Genomic DNA, 18659 nt, shown 5'->3' on the forward strand with positions numbered 1-18659 from the left:
CAGATATATATATATATTTGTGTCAAAACATGATAGCCATGCTGGTAAAATGGAGGATTACACTTTTAAATTTAACGGAGCTGCTGTGCTATACTAGAGCATGCTCCTCATAAGTCATTTGCTAGTCTGAAGTACGTATGCTACCTACATACATACATAATGAGTGTTGTGTTATGTTATATGTGCAACAATTTGTACCTAGCCAGAGGATTATTTTTTGTACCAAGCCAGAGGATTATGGTTGTCAAAATGAAAAAAATATATTTGTGTTAAATAAGCAATAAATATTTATTAACTTTTTTGTTTTTAAAAACTCAAGGTTTTTTGTTGTTTTTTAAATTGACTGGCAGCATTTTGTTGTTCACTGCACATCAAATTTGGCACCTATTACATGAGTTGGCCACTGGATTATTGAAAAGTCCAATATTCATGTTTTGGTGGCACTTTTTAAAAAGCAATTTTGAAATCTTCTGGCTACTGAGTCTGAAAATACATAGTTTGCATATGCAAAGATTTTAGTGTTTAAGTTACTATGTGGCCCACTCCTAGTCATGTTCTCCAACTATATATCTTTTTGTCCAATTCTTTGCAAAATACCTATAAAATTGGTTGTTAAAAATGTATACATTTAATAAAATAACAGTCTTTTGGCATCTTAGTGACTAGCAACTTTGGCATCATGGCACAAGCTTTCATGAGACAGAGCCCACGTCATCAGATACAGATTCTACATAAATAAACTACATCACATAAATAAACTACATGTGTTGAACTTTGACAAACGAAGGTGTGTGTGGTACACTAATATTGCTTATTTTTAATCGCATATTATGGGAGGCAAGTTGTAGTTTCTAGAGCGAAGTACATAGATATGCTATTTATCAAAGAGGTTCCAAATACTTCAGCCTGCTGCTTTGAATCGCTTTTCTGGAGAGACAACAGAAATTTTCTAAATTTTTTTAGAACTCATTTTATTGTTTAGATTGGATTGATATTTGACATATTTTCCCCTTTGTTACATCAAAATTCATCGTCTGTATCTTTATGCTTAATGTGAATAGACAGCTTTGCCAGCGACTGTCAACGAAGTGGATGGCTCTCCGTGGTCATTGCGCTGCTGACTGTGTGCGTATTTACCTTGCTGTTGTTCGAAAGTGGCCTTTCTTTGGTGCAAAGCTATTTGTGGCAAAAGTAAGAATTTTCAGTACATTTGGGTTTTATTTTGACATTAATGCAAATAGTAAGTGAATAAACATGGTGTCTTACACTTCACTTTGGTTTATTGTAAACTAATATCTCTAGACTGAAAAAGTGAAAGCATATCAGTTTCTCAGAAAAATAATGCTGGTATATCTTCCTATAACTTGGAAAGTACTATAGAAACACTGTGGGTTAGATCCCATGCACTGTGAACTGAGCTGGAAATAAAATAATTACTTCAATTCATTTTTTCACCTGCAAATAACACTGAAGACTGACTAGGGTTGCCTGGAGAAAGAATGTAGGTCCTACACTTCGAATGTGGCAAAACAAACTATGGGAACATTTTATTTTTAGTAGAATCATGAGTCAGTCTATTATGGCTTTTCTAGAAAATTACCAAACCACATTTCAAGCCCTTTGGTTTTCTGTAGTCGAATATATAGCTGAAAGGGAAATTGTCCCCCAAAAACCCATACTACTGAGATTTGTTATGTAATATAATACTAGTCATTTCTGTACTAGAGTGAATTAGTGGATGATTATAAATATTGTTATTATGTATGCTATTATATATAACAAAGACTATCTAAATGGATTGTCGAGACTGTCAAGCTATGATACTTGCTTGCAAAGCAACCCCTGCTGGGGCCCCTTGGAGCACACTTAACAAGGGTCATGGTGACCGTTACCACCTTCTTTAAGGGGATCCCCTTACAGGACATCTGTAGGGCAGTGTGTGGGTGACTCCTAACACCTTCATCAAGCATTATGCCCTGGATGTCCATGCCACACAGAGAGCACCAGTGGAACAGTCAGTTCTGCTTTTGACTGAGTAGCTCCCATACCCTCTGCTGGTGAGACAGAGCTTGCTACTCTCCTACAGGTGTGATACATAGAGACCATGAAGAAGATAAACAAGTTGCTTACCTGTAAGTGATGATCTCTGAGTGGTCATCTGTTCATTCACATCACCCGCTTGACCTTCCCCACCACTGTCAGCTTACCGTATTTTTCGCACCATAAGACGCACTTTTTCCTCCCAAAAAAGGGGGGGGAAGTGTGTGCGTCTTATGGAGCGAAGGTACTATACGTACCTTCCTCGGGGGGGGGGTGTGATCTGCTGCCTCTGTCCCGGCGCTTCCCGCCCCTGCCTGCCTGGCTCCAGCTCTGACGCTTACAGCAAGCGCCAGGATCGCTCCCTCCGCCCTCCAATCCCAGCGCTTGCTTTAAGCATCAGCGCTAAAGCCAGGCAGGCAAGCAGGGAGAAAGCACGCCGCCCGGGTTTGCGGAGGGGGCGGGTGCTTCCTCTGTCCCTGTCTGCCTGGCTTCAGGTTCTGCTGATAGCAAGGGCTGGGTTCGGAGGCAGCCAAGCCTCCGATCCCAGCCCTTGCTATCAGCAGAAGCTGAAGCCAGGCACAGAGAAATCATCCCCCCCCTCCGCAAACCCAGTGCTTCGCGAGCGCCGGCTGTGGAGGGGGCGGCGTGCTTCCTCCATGCCTGCCTGGCTCCAGCTCTGATGCTTAAAGCAAGCGCCGGGATCGGAGGGCGGAGGGAGTGATCCTGGCGCTTGCTGTGAACGTCAGAGCTGGAGCCAGGCAGGCACGGCGAAAGCACGCTGCCCCTCCGCAGCCGGCGCTCACAAAGTGCTGGGTTTGCGGTGGGGGCAGCGTGGAGCGATCCCAGTGCTTGCTGGAAGAAGCTGGAGCCAGGCAGGCAGGCGCGGGAGAAGCGCCGGGATCGGAGGCAGAGGCAGCGGATCGCCCCCCAGGAGGAAGGTGCATCCTATGGTCCGGAGCGCCTTATGGACCGAAAAATACGGTACTCATTTCTTGTTTGGGTAAGTCAGTGGTCAGAAGGAACTGGTGAGGTATCCAAGCTCTGCCCCAGCAGGCATGCAGGATAGAACCCTGTGCATGTCTTGACGGAGCATGGGAAGGTAAATCTTATGGTGCAGGTGCCCTTTCCCCACAGTTGTGAATGCACAGATGACCACTCAAAGGTCATCAGTTACAGGTAAGCAACCTGTTTATCTCCAGACCCCATTGGGAAGTTGGCAATATAAGCCTTTTTTTTTTTGCTGTGCCTTTAAAAAGTACCAAAACATTTATTTTTACCTGACTTCAACTACTTTAGATTTTTTTTTATATTGAAACAAAGCTTTGAAGAGTTCAATATTTTATTCAGTTTATTAATTGCAAATATCAATATATATTTTTCCAGCCTCTATCAATATCTTCACTACAGAATACTTTTGTATGGCTTGCGGTGTATGAAGATGGCATAAATGTTCTTGAATACAGCTGTATGGTAAGAAAAAAAATATTCTTGAATGTTGCGCAAAGACAAATGTAGTATGAAATTCATGAGCCATGCTAATCAGTGCAATCCCTCCATTCATTTTAGCAAGCTTCGTCTGGGTATTTAATTGTCAGAACTTAAGAACTTCAAACGGATCCCATACTTGGTTACAAAGTTAGGATTTTATTGAAGAGAACTAAGCACTGGAAGAGGCAAGATAACAGTGATGGCGAGAGCCAGCACCAGCACAATTTTATACATGTAAAGCAAACATCTCACAAAGCCACAATTCACACCGTTACAGGCACATCTGTCTTCTCACCATCACTATCAGTAGAGAGGATGCCTCCCTACTCCGAAGGCCATGCTGCTCGGCTTCAAAGGGTCCCAGTGTGAGAATGTGCAGAGACATAACATAACTCATTCTACAGCCCCAAATATTTTGGATACCAGTGGGGCAAGGTTAATTACTATTAAAGCACTTTGGGTCAAGCAAGGGTTACAACATGGAGTCAGTTTGGTTCAGTAACAAAGCAGCTCTAAGCCACAGTAAGAACACATTACAGCATTGGTCACATTATAGGGAACCAGCAGTAAAGATACAAGTTCTGACATACTGCCCCCCCTAAGCGCCCCCTCCCGCGGGGCCGGCCTTGGGCTTGTGCGGGTACAGTAGGTGAAACTTTTTCAGCAGTTGCGGAGCGGCTACGTTCTGAGATTCGACCCACTCGTCACAGCTCGGGGGGAAGTGTTTCCACCTGATCAAATAATACAGTTTCCCCCTTTTGACTTTGGAGTTCAGGATCTCCTGGACCTCATGGTGACTCTGACCCCTCACTGTCGTCGGAGGGGGCGGTGGGGCCCTGGGATGGAAGGACGTAGCGCCAGGGTCTTTCCGAAGCAAGCTGCAATGAAAAACAGGATGGATCTTACTTAGAGATTTGGGCAGTTCGAGTTCCACGGTCACCTTGTTTATTACCCTTTTTATTTTGAAAGGCCCAAGAAACTTCAGTGCGAGTTTGCGACAAGGCTGGGGAAGGGGAAGGTTTTTTGTGGACAGGAAAACTGTATCCCCCACCTTCAGGTCCCACTCTTGGGAGTGTTTTTTGTCAAACTGCTTTTTGTAGGCTTTTTTCGCTTCCTCCAGGTTTTCCTGAATACCCTTCCAGCCTTCACGGAGGCCCTCCCACCATTGTTGACAGGATGTGGGTTCGGCCGGGCTGGCGGGGAGGGCGAGAGTGGGAAACGGCTTGCCCTCGTAACCATTAATAATTTGAAAAGGGGAGGTTTTGGTTGAGCTATGGAGGCTATTGTTGTAGCCATATTCTGCAAAGGGGAGGAGATCCACCCAGTTGGACTGTTAGAAATTAATGAAGCAGCGGAGGTACTGTTCCAGAAGACCATTAACCCTCTCCGTCTGTCCGTCCGACTGGGGGTGGTAGGCAGAGCTTAGTCCCTGCTCGATGCCAGCGAGTTTGCAGAACTCCCGCCAGAAGTTGGCAACGAACTGCGTCCCGCGGTCGCTAATGACCTTGTCTGGGAACGAGTGTAGGCGTACAATGTGGGTGAAAAAGAGCTGGGCGAGTTTTTTGGCCGTGGGTAGTTTCTTGCACGGAATGAAGTGGGCTTGCTTTGAAAATGTGTCGACTACGACCAGGATGACCGTTTTGCCCTGTGAAGGTGGGAGTTCGACAATGAAATCCATGGAGACTACCGACCACGGTCGGGTGGCTGTAGGGAGGGGAACCAGGTGGCCCGGGGGTTTACCCCCCCTTCTTTTCGCCATGAGGCAAGTGGGACATGAAAGAACAAACTCCGACACATCTTTTTTAATTTTTGGCCACCAGAACTGGCGGGTGAGTAAGTTGAGGGTTTTGACATAGCCAAAGTGGCCGGCCAGGCGACTTGAGTGGCAGCGCTCCAAGACATCTTTTCTGAGGGGAGTGGGCACATAGATTTTTTCATTGTGCAGCCAGAGCCCGTTTTCGGCTTTAACCAAGTTAGGGGGGCGGTCGGCCTCCTGGTTATATTCTGAGAGGAATCGAGGCAGCAGATCTGAATCCGGAGGGCTGGTCTGCCTGCCGGAGCGGGTAGTGACCCCCCCCGAGATGGCTGAGGGGGAAATTAATGAGTCCACTACCTCCTCCCAGAGACTGTCGTGTTGTGGCATGCGAGAGAGGGCGTCTGCTAAAAAGTTCTTTGAGCCCGGGATGTGTTTCAGCACAAAGTCAAATTTAGCAAAGAAACCTGCCCACCGGATTTGTTTTGCAGTCATTTTGCGACGCCCGGTGAGGGCTTCAAGGTTTTTATGATCGGTCCAGATTTCAAAGGGCACTCTCGCTCCCTCAAGCCAGGAGCGCCAGGTTTTTAGGGCAAACATGACTGCAAACGCCTCCTTGTCCCAGACCGACCAATTTCTCTGTTCGTTGGAAAATTTCCTTGAGATATAGGCACATGGACGGAGCACCCCATTTTCCCCTCTCTGCATCAATATGGCTCCCACTGCGGCGTCGGAGGCGTCGCATTGGACCACGAAGGGTTTCAGTTCATCGGGATGAGCCAACACGGGTTCGGAGGTGAAGAGGCGTTTCAGTTCAGTGAAAGCTTTTTGGCATTCAGGCGTCCACGTTAGGCGTGCGCCTGGCTTTTTCGCCTCGTCACCCTTCCCTTTGGTTTTGAGGAGTTCCGTGAGGGGGAGCATGACTGTGGCAAACCCCTCAATGAAGTCGCGGTAAAAGTTAGCGAACCCGATAAAACTTTGTAATTGTTTGCGGGTTCGAGGGGGCTCCCAGTCTAGTACCGCTTGGACCTTTGCGGGGTCCATGGCCAATCCCTCCCCCGACACCCGGAAACCCAAATAGTCCAATTCGGTCTTGTGGAACTCGCATTTTGACAATTTGGCATACAGTTTGTGTTTGCAAAGGGTGCGTAACACTTTTCGGACCAGGGGCACATGAGACTTTAGATCTTGTGAATAGATAATGATGTCATCAAGGTACACCACCACCCCCTTAAACAGGAATTCCCGTAGCACTTCATTGATAAAGTTCATGAATACACCAGGGGCTCCTTGCAGTCCGAAGGGCATGACTAGGTACTCAAACTGTCCCAGGGGGGTGTTGAATGCTGTCTTCCACTCGTCCCCCTCTTTGATGCGGACGCGGAAGTACGCGTCTCGGAGATCAAGCTTTGTAAATACTTTTCCCTTTGCTACGGTGTTCAACAAATCCTTTATCAACGGGATCGGGTAGGCGTTGGACATGGAAATCCCGTTTATAGCACGAAAATCTGTGCAAAGCCTAAGAGACCCGTCCTTTTTCTTTCGGAAGAGGACGGGGGGCGGCATGGGGGGCAGTGGCCGGCCGTATGAAGCCGCGCTTAAGATTCTTGTCCAAAAACTTTCGGAGTTCAGCTTTCTCCGCCCAACCCATGGAGTACAGTTTCGCCTTGGGAAGCTGTTGCCCTGGGATCAGTTCAATGGCACAGTCCGTAGGGCGGTGGGGCGGTAGCTCGTCCGCTTCCTTCTCGCTAAACGCTAATCTTAGATCCTGGTATTCCTTGGGGATTGAGGCGACTTCCTCGAGAGTGAGGCAAGCCCGCATGTTTTGGGGGGGAGCGTGCGGCCCCCATTCGGGGCGCCAGTGGTGATGCTCACACCTCCAATCCGGGAACCGGACGATTTGTTCCTCCCACCTTATGTCTGGTTGGTGGCGGGCGAGCCAAGACGAGCCTACCACCACGTCAAAAGAGCAAGAGGGGGCAATTACGAAAGTCTCAATCCCCCAATGCTCCTCGGTTCCCACCGGGACTGCCTGAGTCTCTAAAGTACATGGTTCCCCTCTCATGGGCCCCCCGTCCATCTGCTGGAACTGCATCGGTTGTGGTAGGGGGGAGGTGGCTAATCCCAACGCCTCAACTAGGCGGGGGGTGATCAGGTCCCTGTTACACCCGGAGTCGATCAGCGCTCGGGCGTGCATGAATCTCTTTAGGTTAGGGTTGAGGAGGGTAACGGCCATAAATAGTAAACCCCCTGTTGCTCTCACCGTGAGGAGTGCCGGCTGTTGTTGGACCTGCTTTGCGGCACCCATTAAAGCAGGTCGCTGTCGTTTCCCGCCGACTCGGTGTCGTCCGATTCCTCGGTCGATTCTTCCACTGTCGCCAAGTCGGTGGTAAAATCCTCGTCAGTCGCCAAGGAAGTGGCGACAGAGCCCCGGCTGGGCTCCTTCGAGCGGCCGCTCTTTTTCTTTTTCGGCCCCGGGGTAGTTGTCTTCGCCGTGGGTGGGGTGGAACCCGCTTTCACTGGGCAGTTGGCAGCGAGATGATTTGGGTCTCCGCATTTGAAGCACTTGCGAGCGGGAGACGGGGTGGAGGTCGCCGGGGCCTTCCTCCCTTCGGATTTAGTCGGTGCGAGCTTTGCCCCCTTCTTCGCCAGCTGCTGCCGTCGCATCCCCACATGTTGGAGGTTGGTCTCCACTTCTCCGGCCAGTTGGATCCATCCGACCAACGTGTCGGGCCTCCCTTGACTGTAGCAGCGGTCGAGGATGTTCGGGTTCAGACCATTGATGAACGCGGTATATTTCATGACCTCGTTCCATCCCCTCGCTGCCGCGCAGTACCCCAGGAACTCGGTGGCATACTCGCGAGTGGAGCGGTTGCCTTGCTCTATGCGCTGAAGGGCGGCGACAGCCTTCTCCTCCCGTAGAGGATCGCCATACTGGCGGAGCATCGCGTGCAGGAACCCCGCCACCGTAGCTAGTTCGGGCTTTCTCCCCATGAAAAGCCCCACGTACCACTTGCGGGCCGCACCTCTCAGTCGGGACGCGATGTGGTACACTCGGCTGGCTTCGGTCGGGTAATCCGCACCCCAGTGGGTGAAGAACGTGTCGCACTGTATGGTAAAATACTCCACGTCCTCCGGATTCCCATCGAAAGTAATCTTCAACTCCCTTCCTCGACCCTCGGCCCCCCCCGGGGCTCGCGGCGCCCCCGGCGGCGGCGCTGGGCCCGGTAGGGCCGGCAGGATCGGGGCGGGTGGCGCCGGGGGCCCCGGAGCGGGCAGAGCCGGCGGCGCCGGGGCAGCCGGGGCCAGCGGGGCTGGTGGTGCCGGGGCAGGTGGAGCCGGCGGCGCCGGGGCGGCCGGAGCCGGCGGGGCCGGGGCGGCCGGAGCCGGCGGGGCCGGGGCGGCCGGAGCCTGCGGAGCTGGGGCCGGCGGAGCCGGCGGGGCTACGGGCGGTTGCCCCAGTGGTAGCCCTCCAATCGGGACTCCCAGGACCGCAGTTTGCAAAGTGCGGAGCTGGTCGTAGATCGCGCCCAGGTTCTGCTGCAACTCCTCGGCCATCGTCACGCGGGATCGATGCACGTCGTCGTGGATCTCCCGCACCCAGTCGAATAAGTCGTTGCGGAGGGTCCGGATCTGGTCGTCTCCCCCTCGGGGCTCCGGGCCCTCCGCCTGGTCGCCGTCGCCGTCTCCGGCTCCCCCTTCGCCCAACATGCTTCGGTACCGCTGCTCCGCGGCGTCGATTGCTGCCGTGGACTTCCGCGGGCTCCAGGTTCGCGGGGCTGGGAACGCGGCGTCGACCGAGAAAGGCGCCGGGACCTTAATTTTGCGCCGAACCCCCGTCACATTTGGGTCGAGCGGCGGGTCCTCTATTGGGGTGGTGGGCTCTCCGTCGTCTGGCACTTTTGCCGCCATCGGGCCAAGCCTCCAGTACAGATAAGCCACGAACAATGGGATCACTGTTATAATGTCAGAACTTAAGAACTTCAAACGGATCCCATACTTGGTTACAAAGTTAGGATTTTATTGAAGAGAACTAAGCACTGGAAGAGGCAAGATAACAGTGATGGCGAGAGCCAGCACCAGCACAATTTTATACACGTAAAGCAAACATCTCACAAAGCCACAATTCACACCGTTACAGGCACATCTGTCTTCTCACCATCACTATCAGTAGAGAGGATGCCTCCCTACTCCGAAGGCCATGCTGCTCGGCTTCCAAGGGTCCCAGTGTGAGAATGTGCAGAGACATAACATAACTCATTCTACAGCCCCAAATATTTTGGATACCAGTGGGGCAAGGTTAATTACTATTAAAGCACTTTGGGTCAAGCAAGGGTTACAACATGGAGTCAGTTTGGTTCAGTAACAAAGCAGCTCTAAGCCACAGTAAGAACACATTACAGCATTGGTCACATTATAGGGAACCAGCAGTAAAGATACAAGTTCTGACATTAATGTGTCCTGTATAATTAGGCACCTGTCTAAGATTTTAAAGAAAATGCTTGAACATTTCTATATAGACTGATCACTACTGATGTAGAATATTCTAATTATTTTGCACAAGAAATACTGACCAAGATCCAAAGCACCATATGTTAATGTGAGGGGGGCCATGGAGACTTTTCATCTTCTCCCTTCCAGTGGTTGTCCCCCACCCCCAAATCATTCACTGCCCAAGATTAGTGGACCCTCCAGAATAGCCCCTGGTGAGGTGTGCCAAATTATCCTCTGTGAATGTGCAGAAATGCTTAGCTTGTGTGGGACAGTGGTGAACTGGATATATTTTACGGCAGTGTGCCTTAATATATTTTTTTTGTATCTTAGTAAAAGTTTGGTAGTGTTAAAGATTAAAATTTCAATTAAATAAGGAAACGATGGAAATGTTATTCCTCTGAAGTAATGTTTATATTACCAGTTTTCAATTATGGGGTGTTTTACAAATAGTTTTTTATAAGTAGTTTATTTTGTTTTAATCCTAACGTACCACAGCCAGTCTTGGAACTGCTTGTTTCACTTACATGCCAATCTTATGTATCCTTATTCAGTAATCCTTACACAGAAATACATCAGAAAGTTTTCATTGCAAGTTACTATCCAAGTAGTCATATGCAGTGTGTGCTTTAATTATATACGTTATCCATGTAATAAAAGCCCTAATTTTATGTAGTCTATTCATACTTCTTTCAAAAAAGGGCAAAATTTGCTGTCAGGAAGTTCTTCCTGGTGTTTAGCTGAACATAGAAAAACTGGTAAGCGATTTTTTTTCCTGCTTGCATTGAACATTTTTTCTTTTATCTTTGAAGAAATTAATAGTGACGTATTTATACAAGAACCTGATGACCTTTGGAGGTTATCAAGATGACTTTATGCTGGTGGTTAATAACATGCACACCAATGAAAAGCCAACTGAGAAACAGTTGTTCGCTATGACCAAACCAAAGGTTAGTATGTTTGCAGTTATGTTTGGTTAAAAAGAATTTATTATAATGTAATATATTGTAATGGTATGTTATCATTTGTCATTAAATGTTAATACACATATATACACATACACATATATCACATTTTCTCCACCCCACCCCCCTTTTTGGTGACCGCCAGCAGTGCCTTCCCCCTTAACAAACATCTCCATATTACTATTTAATTTAGTTTGTTATAAGGTAATAAATTCTGTCTATTAAAGAATCTTTCTCTAAAAAACCCAAAGGTTATAATTATAATCCATCTTCATGGTATTTCTTAGTCGTTAGCAAGTAAATGAAAAAGTTATAATCCAATAATTCTGTTTTTTTAAACTGTATTCTATATATAGTTTCTTTAAAGATTAACAATTGTCAAAGGTCACCAAACGTCCTTTAACATTCCATTGTTTTTCAATATATTTTTGAAACTTTCCCCACTCGCTTTTAAACTTCTCTAGATCTTGTTCTTTTAAGATTCTTGTAAGTTTGTCCATTTCACTCCAATGCATGACCTTCAAAGTCCATTTCCACTTTTCTGGTATTTTGTCTTGCTTCCACATTTGCACATATAATGTCTGTGCAGCTGAAAGCATATACCAAATTATTGTTCTATCTTGCTTTTGAAATTTTTCCATTTGTAATCCCAACAAAAAGATATCTGGTGCCTTCTTAAAATTATATCCCAAAACTTCCGAAATCTTTTGCTGAATCATTTGCCAAAATTGTTTCGCCTTTTTGCAAGTCCACCACATATGGTAGAAAGATCCTTCATGACATTTACATTTACATTTCCAACATCTATCCGACACCTGATTGTTCATTTTTGCCAATTTCTTAGGTGTCATGTACCACCTATATAACATTTTGAAGCAATTTTCTTTTATGTTATAACACATAGATATTTTCATAAAGTTCTTCCATAAGCATTCCCATGACTCCATCTGTATTTCCTTATTTATATTTATTACCCATTTTATCATTTGTGATTTAACTACTTCATCTTCCGTAGACCATTTCAATAATAGTTTATATGTCTTTGAAATCAGCTTTTCATTTTCCCCAAACAGCATTCTCTCCAGTTCTGTTTGTTCTTGTCTTATTCCATAGTTCTTAATGTCCTGTTCAAGCAAACTCTTTATTTGTTGCAATTGAAATCAATTATATTTACATTGTATTTCTTCAGCCGATTTTAATTCCACCTTTCTTCCTTGAATTATTAAAAGTTCTTTATATGTTAACCACTTCTCTTCTTTAATATCTGAATACATTTTTATTACTTCTGTTGGAACGATCCAAAGCGGTTTCCTTTCATCACCATATGTTTTATATTTTGACCAAGTATTTAATAGATTACTTCTGACTTCAGTGATGTGAGAAGAAACCGTCCATCTTATTTTTCCCATAGTACATGTAAGCATGCCATTCAAAGACATTTCCATGTCCTTCTAATGCTAAAACTTTCTGTTTGATAATGTCATCCATTTCTTAATCCACACCAGGCACACTGCATCATGATACAACTTTAAATTAGGCAGTTGAAATCCGCCTCTTTCTTTCACATCCATCAGAATTTTCATTTTAATTCTTGGTTTTTTCCCAGCCCATATGAATTCTGAAAGTTTCCTTTGCCATCTATTAAATTGTTTATTGTCTTTCACTATTGGAATTGTTTGAAACAGGAACATAATTCTCGGTAAGACGTTCATCTTAATTGCAGAAATTCTGCCCATCATAGACAGATTCAATTTGTTCCATTTTGTCATATCTCCATTTATCTTGCACCAGAGTTTCTCATAATTGTTTTTTTGTTGTTATTTCTACGCCTAAGTATTTTACTTTTGAGGTAATTTCACACTCTGTTAATCTCTGTAGTTCTTCCTGTTTACTCTTTAACATATTTTTACACAATTTTTTTGATTTTTCTTTATTAATATAAAAGCCTGCCAATTCTCCATATTCTTGTATCTTGCGAAGTAACAATGGTGTTACATGAGTCGGATTTTCATTTATAAACATTACGTCGTCTGCAAATGCTCTGTATTTATAAGAAAACCCTTTTAGTCCCTTTCTCTCTTTATCTTCTTGAATTTGAATTAACAAAACCTCTAAAGTCATTATAAATATCAGTGGAGATAGAGGGCAACCTTGTCTTGTTCCTTTATTTATTATCATTTTTTCCGTTAAGTCTGCATTAATACAGAGCCTTGTTGATTGTTCAGAATATATCGCCTTTACCATTCTAATAAATCTTCTTCCAATCTCAATTTCTCCATCACTGCAAACATAAAATCCCAATGCACATTATCAAATGCTTTCTCTGTGTCTGCAAAAAATAATGCTACTTCTTTTTCAGGGTGCTTCTCATAATATTCGATAATGTCTATAACTGTTCTAATGTTGTCTCTAATTTGTCTCTTGGGAAGAAATCCTGCTTGTTCTTCTTTCATAAAACTGTTCAAATGCTGTTTAAGATGTTCTGCTAAAATTCTTGCATATATTTTATAGTCATTGTTTAGTAGTGAAATTGGTCTATAGTTTTTCACATTTGTGGTATCTCTGTCTTCTTTTGGTATTAAAGAAATTACTGCTTCTTTCCATGTACTAGGAATTTTTCCGTCTCCTCTTATAATGTTCATCAATTTCTGAAGTTTTGGTAATAGCGTCTCTGCTAGAACTTTATAAAATTTTGCCGTAAAGCCATCTGGACCAGGTGCTTTTCCTAGTTTCATTGAGTTAATCGCCTCCTCTATTTCTTCTCTCTCAATTGGTTTATTCAACATATTCTCCATATTTTTTGTTAATGAATTAACCTTAATTTTCTGTAGATACACATCAATTCTTTTTCTATCTACACTTTGGCTTTTAAACAACTTGGCATAGTATTTGTAAAATTCCCTTTTAATGCCTTCATGGTCAATAATGTCTTTTTCTCCCGACACAATTTTGTTAATTACTTTATTCTCCCTTCTTTTTTTCATTTGCCATGCAAGGTATTTTCCTGGTTTATTCGCACCTTCAAAAGATTTCTGCTGCATTCTTTTTAAATTCCATTCCGATTCTTTATTCAGCAAATGACTCAGTTGGCTTTGTAATATTGTAATTTCTCTTATGATCTTCTTTTTCCCAGGTTGTTTTTAAAGCTCTTTCTCTTTTTTGCCAATTTCTTTCTGAATGTCCATCATTTGCTTATTTTTGGCTCTTTTATCTTTATTGTTTAATGTGATCAAAATGCCCCTCATTACTGTTTTATAAGCATCCCACACGATTCGAAATTGAGTATCCTAATTTTCATTTCTTTGGAAGAAGCATTTAGTTTCTTTTTCCAGAGACACCACTATTTCCTGTTTCTATAGCAAGTCCTCATTTATCTGCCACCTTAGAGTCTTTTTCCCTGATCTTGCAGACCACAGTATTGGATTGTGGTCTGCTCTTATTTTAGGAAGTATCTCTATTTTTTTCGTTAAAAGTCCAAAATCTTTAGTGGTCCAAATCATATCAGTTTTTGAAAAAGAGTTGTGCCTTGCCGAAAAGTAAGTATAATCACGTTCTTTGGGGTTTAATTCCCTCCATATGTCCTCTAAACTCTCTTGTTTTACCAATTCAAAGAATGATTTTGGTAGTTTCCCTTCATTATTTTTATTCCCAGTTCTGTCCAGGGTATTTTTCACTGTTCCGTTCAAGTCTTCCATTATCATAATTGTATGTTTGCAGTTAGTGTGTTATAGGTGGCCATGCACAACAGTAAGAAATTATACTAATTTTGACTTTTTCTAATAGTTATAACAAGATCTTCTTCGTGGTCTCTGTGCAGTCCCACACATGGGTCTTGCCGCAGGCAACGGATCCATACCTCGGAGTCTCCAATAGCTCGTCTAGAGCATTTTTTGGCGCGCTTTCCACTCGCTCTGGGGAGCAGGCATCAACAGCGCATGCCTGGAGCGAATGGGAGGCGCCATTCCCACTCAGTTTCTTCCTTTCCGCTTCCCGGACAACACCTACCTTGCTGTGTTCCTCTCTCTCAGCGCGTCCTTCCCTCAGCTCATCTCTCCTGTTGGTATCATATTTCTCCCTCATTCTAGATTTTTCTTCTATCGTTTTCGTCCTTATAATTTTTTTTTAAAAAGCCCCTACTCTGCGCTTTCCTTTCCCTTTTTTCTTCTCCCCTTCCTCCCCTCCCGTCTGGAGCATATGGAAGGGAAATCATGTTTAAAAAGTGTTGGAGCTGTGGATCTAAAATCCCCACTTCAGACGGACATTCCTTCTATCTTTTCTGCCTGGGTGAATCTCACAGAGTAGATACTTGCCCTCACTGCGCCAGCTTTGGTAAACAGGCGCAAAAAACCCGAGCAGCCAGACTTCAAAGTTTTCTACTCGAGAAGTCTCTTCAGGCTATGCCCAGCTCTGATTCGCCTCCTCCCCCACAACGAGCGGGAGATTCGGCTGCGTCGGCTGCTCTTCACCCTCATAAGAAGCATAAGTCTGACAAGAGACCACCCAAGCACTCCGACACCGGCCATAAGGCTTCGAAGAAGTCTCGCCATACCGATTCGTCGGCCTCGGCTCCGAAGAGATCCCACGATCCAATACGGTCAACTCCCACGACTTCCCCAAGGGCTACCACTTCGACTGTTGTAGCGACTTCGATCGTGCCACCAGAGCTTTCGCCGCCCTCCAGTGTCATTTCCAAAATGCCTCGGCTCACGCCTCACTCCCCAGCTGCAGTTGAGGTTATACCGGTCCGATCTCGCTTGCCCTCGGTTCACAGCATTGTACCATACGACATCCTCGAACCGGACCCCCCTTCGGATCCAAATTTATCTCGGGAGCATCCCTGTTTGCTGATACAGGCTGAATCCTTTTGGGAAATCGGAGTCTCTCCACTCTATAGAGAGTCCTCCACTCAAGTCTCCACCCAGCATGTTCGATCCTGCTTTCCCGTTCGGCGTCGTGATCTCCGCTCATGCTCTCCAAACCAGGACTATTACCATAGGGGCTGATATGATCATTCCTCGCTTTCCAGGTCACCATCTCCCAGACGCCACCGGGTTTACCATCGTTACTCCCGTTCCCCCTCTGACGAGAGTTCCCGTCACTTTAGGTATTGTGAATTCGATGTCGAGCCCCACATTCGTGACGTATTGACATCTTGAATCCGAGACTTCAAATCTCCTTGGTACCGTGAGTTTTCTTGAACCCGAGACCACGCATCTTCTCGATACTGTGAGCTTTCTCGTTCCAGAGACCAGGAGTATCTCTCTTCTCGGAACCGTGAGACCCTTCAACTCCGTGAACCTCCTCGGTACCGGGAACCGTACAGAGAGTCTCTGATGCCTCGTACAGCCTCTGCCACCTTATCTGCTGCACCGGCTACAACCTCTGCATCGGCCTTGACTTCGACTGCCGTACAGGCTAATCCTTCCGAGGAACATGCATCCATCTCTGCACCTACAAAGCCTCCAATTTCACCTGCAACCCAGGAATCTCAATCCGAACTCGGCAGTTCTGATCCTTCCGACTCTAAGGACTCTCCTGCTTCTCCTGCCTCGGATTCGACATAGGCTGCCCATCTCTCCCCATCAGACGGTTCAAAGGCCTACCTTAACTTGATCACCACCATGGCTGAAGCCCTTAATGTCACTCTTCCTTCGGACTCACCTAAAGTCTCTGACATCGTCCACTATCTTGTTCAGGCAGATTTTCAGCGGGCTCACTTCTACCTATGTTGCCATTACACTTGGAGGGTTTGTGTGAGGCCTGGGACAAACCTGCTTCGATCCCACCTACCTCGAAGCGCTTTGACTCCCTCTATAGAGTGCACGCACCTGACTCAAAGTTTCTAGCCTCCCATCTGGCTCCAAACTCGATAATTGTCCACTCAGCAACAAAGGCCAAACCATCTCGGCACGCTACTCCACCTGATCGTGAGGGCCGGAAGCTGAACACCTTGGCTCGCAAGATTTACAGCCTTGCCTCGACCAACTCCAAACTCAATAATTACCTGGCTTATTTTGCGGCATATACATTTAACCTTGCCAACCAAATTACTCCACACATCCCATCCATGCCTGAAAATTCTCAGAAAGCTGTGTCCAATCTAGTTTCTGAGCTATCACGAGTCTTGAAGCAGCAGATCAACACTGTCAGACATTCTGTTTCATGCTCGTCTTGAGTTTTTGCCTCATCGGTGGCTTTGCATTGTCACGCCTGGCTGAGGTCGACCAACCTACAACCCGACATTAAGCAAAAAAATCGAGGACTTACCCTTTGATGGGCTTGGCCTTTTCCATGCCTCTACAGATGAGGTCCTGACGTCCGTAGATGACGGCCGCAAGAGGGCAAAGCGCCTTGGAGTTTTCCAGCCAGCCTCTCAGCAATTAAATCGACCCAAGTCTTGGAGACCGTCCTTCCAAAGGTGTCAGCACTCTCCTAAGCAGTCCGATTATTGGAAGAGGAAGCCTTCCCAGCAAAAACAACCTTTCCAACAAAGGCCTCGCTCTTAGCCTGCAAAGAAGTCTGCTCAACCAGCCAAGCAGTCTCTTTGACTCCCCTCTACATCTCACTCCACAGCTGAACCCCTGCTATCAGATACGTCTTCTCCCGTTTTATCCAACCTGGAGCTCAATCACCACGGACTCTTGGGTGCTCACCATAATCCGTCTAGGGTACGCAATCGAGTTTGTTTTGCCACCTCACCACCACTACTTCAGCGTTACTCCACATTCCTCTCAACTCAAACAAGAGATTCTGGACTTGCTCCAAAAAAATGCCATAGAACCTGTTCCTCCTCACCATCGGGGGAAAGGTTTCTACTCACGATATTTACTGGTGCCCAAGCGGGACGGGGGCAAATAACCCATTCTGGATCTCCAGAGACTGAACAAGCGGATAGTCTACAAGAAATTCAGAATGATCTCCGTCCATTCCATCCTTCCTCTAATTCCGCAGGATTCCTGGATGGCATCCCTGGATCTTCAGGACGCTTATTATTAGTGTGAATACTACCAAGTCCCAACTCACACCAACTCAGGACCTACAGTTCATAGGTGCTCGTCTCTGCACATCCCCTCATCTAGTTTTCCTCCCCGAGGATCGTGCCCGTACCATTATGTCCCTGGCTCAGGAGGTCATGCATACCCCAACGCAACCAGCAATCACCATTTAATGTCTTCTGGGCCTCATGGCTGCGACAACCTCCGTTCTGCGATTCGCAAGACTGCACATGCAGCATCTCCAGCTTTGGTTTGTTCATGCCTACTATCCGCACGTACAACCACAGAACACCGCCCTTCATGTGCCTCAGAGGGTTCGTCTCTTCCTTACCTGGTGGACAGTAGCAGACAATTTACTTTGTGGAATGCCCTTTGTTCTTCCTCCTCCATCGGTCATTGTGACTACAGATGCCTCCAAGTGGGGATGTGGAGCCCACTTAGAGGACAAGACTGTCAGAGGTCTGTGGACTGCGCCCGAGAGGGCTATGCACATAAACTGTCTAGAACTCATAGCTGTTCACAGGGCTCTTCACTTGTCCCTTCCTTCTGTAACCAACCGACATGTCCAGATCACAACCGACAACATGGCCACGGTCTTCTATGTCAACAAACAGGGCGGTACCAGATCTCGTTGTCTGTGCCGCATAGCCATTCTTCTTTGGGAATGGTGCATTCAATACAATGTCTACCTGACTGCCATTCACCTTCCAGGGATAGAGAATGTCTTGGCCGATTCTCTCAGCAGAATTCACATAGACGACCACGAATGGTCTCTCAATCCTCGTTACTTGCATCGAATCTTTGCATGTTTCAGGACTCCCAAAGTAGATGTTTTTGCTACGAAGGACAACACGAAATGCCCCCACTTTTATGCAAGGAGAGGCAACGATGCTTGCCTTCACAACGGGAAAGGTCCTCTTCATTACT

At 46.1% G+C, this 18659-nt stretch overlaps 1 protein-coding gene across 1 annotated transcript in view; it reads left to right on the plus strand.

The window, feature by feature from the left end:
- The window catches only part of PLEKHH2 (pleckstrin homology, MyTH4 and FERM domain containing H2), a 176536-nt gene that overhangs the window by 142445 nt on the left and 15432 nt on the right, over positions 1 to 18659 (plus strand). The window contains exons 26-28 of the mRNA XM_060247539.1: positions 1062 to 1191; positions 3424 to 3510; positions 10585 to 10722. Coding sequence (XP_060103522.1) covers positions 1062 to 1191; positions 3424 to 3510; positions 10585 to 10722 — 355 coding nt within the window. The remainder of the gene's footprint in view (positions 1 to 1061; positions 1192 to 3423; positions 3511 to 10584; positions 10723 to 18659) is intronic.

This window comes from Heteronotia binoei, chromosome 1 (assembly GCF_032191835.1).
Source record: "Heteronotia binoei isolate CCM8104 ecotype False Entrance Well chromosome 1, APGP_CSIRO_Hbin_v1, whole genome shotgun sequence".
NCBI lineage: Eukaryota > Metazoa > Chordata > Lepidosauria > Squamata > Gekkonidae > Heteronotia > Heteronotia binoei.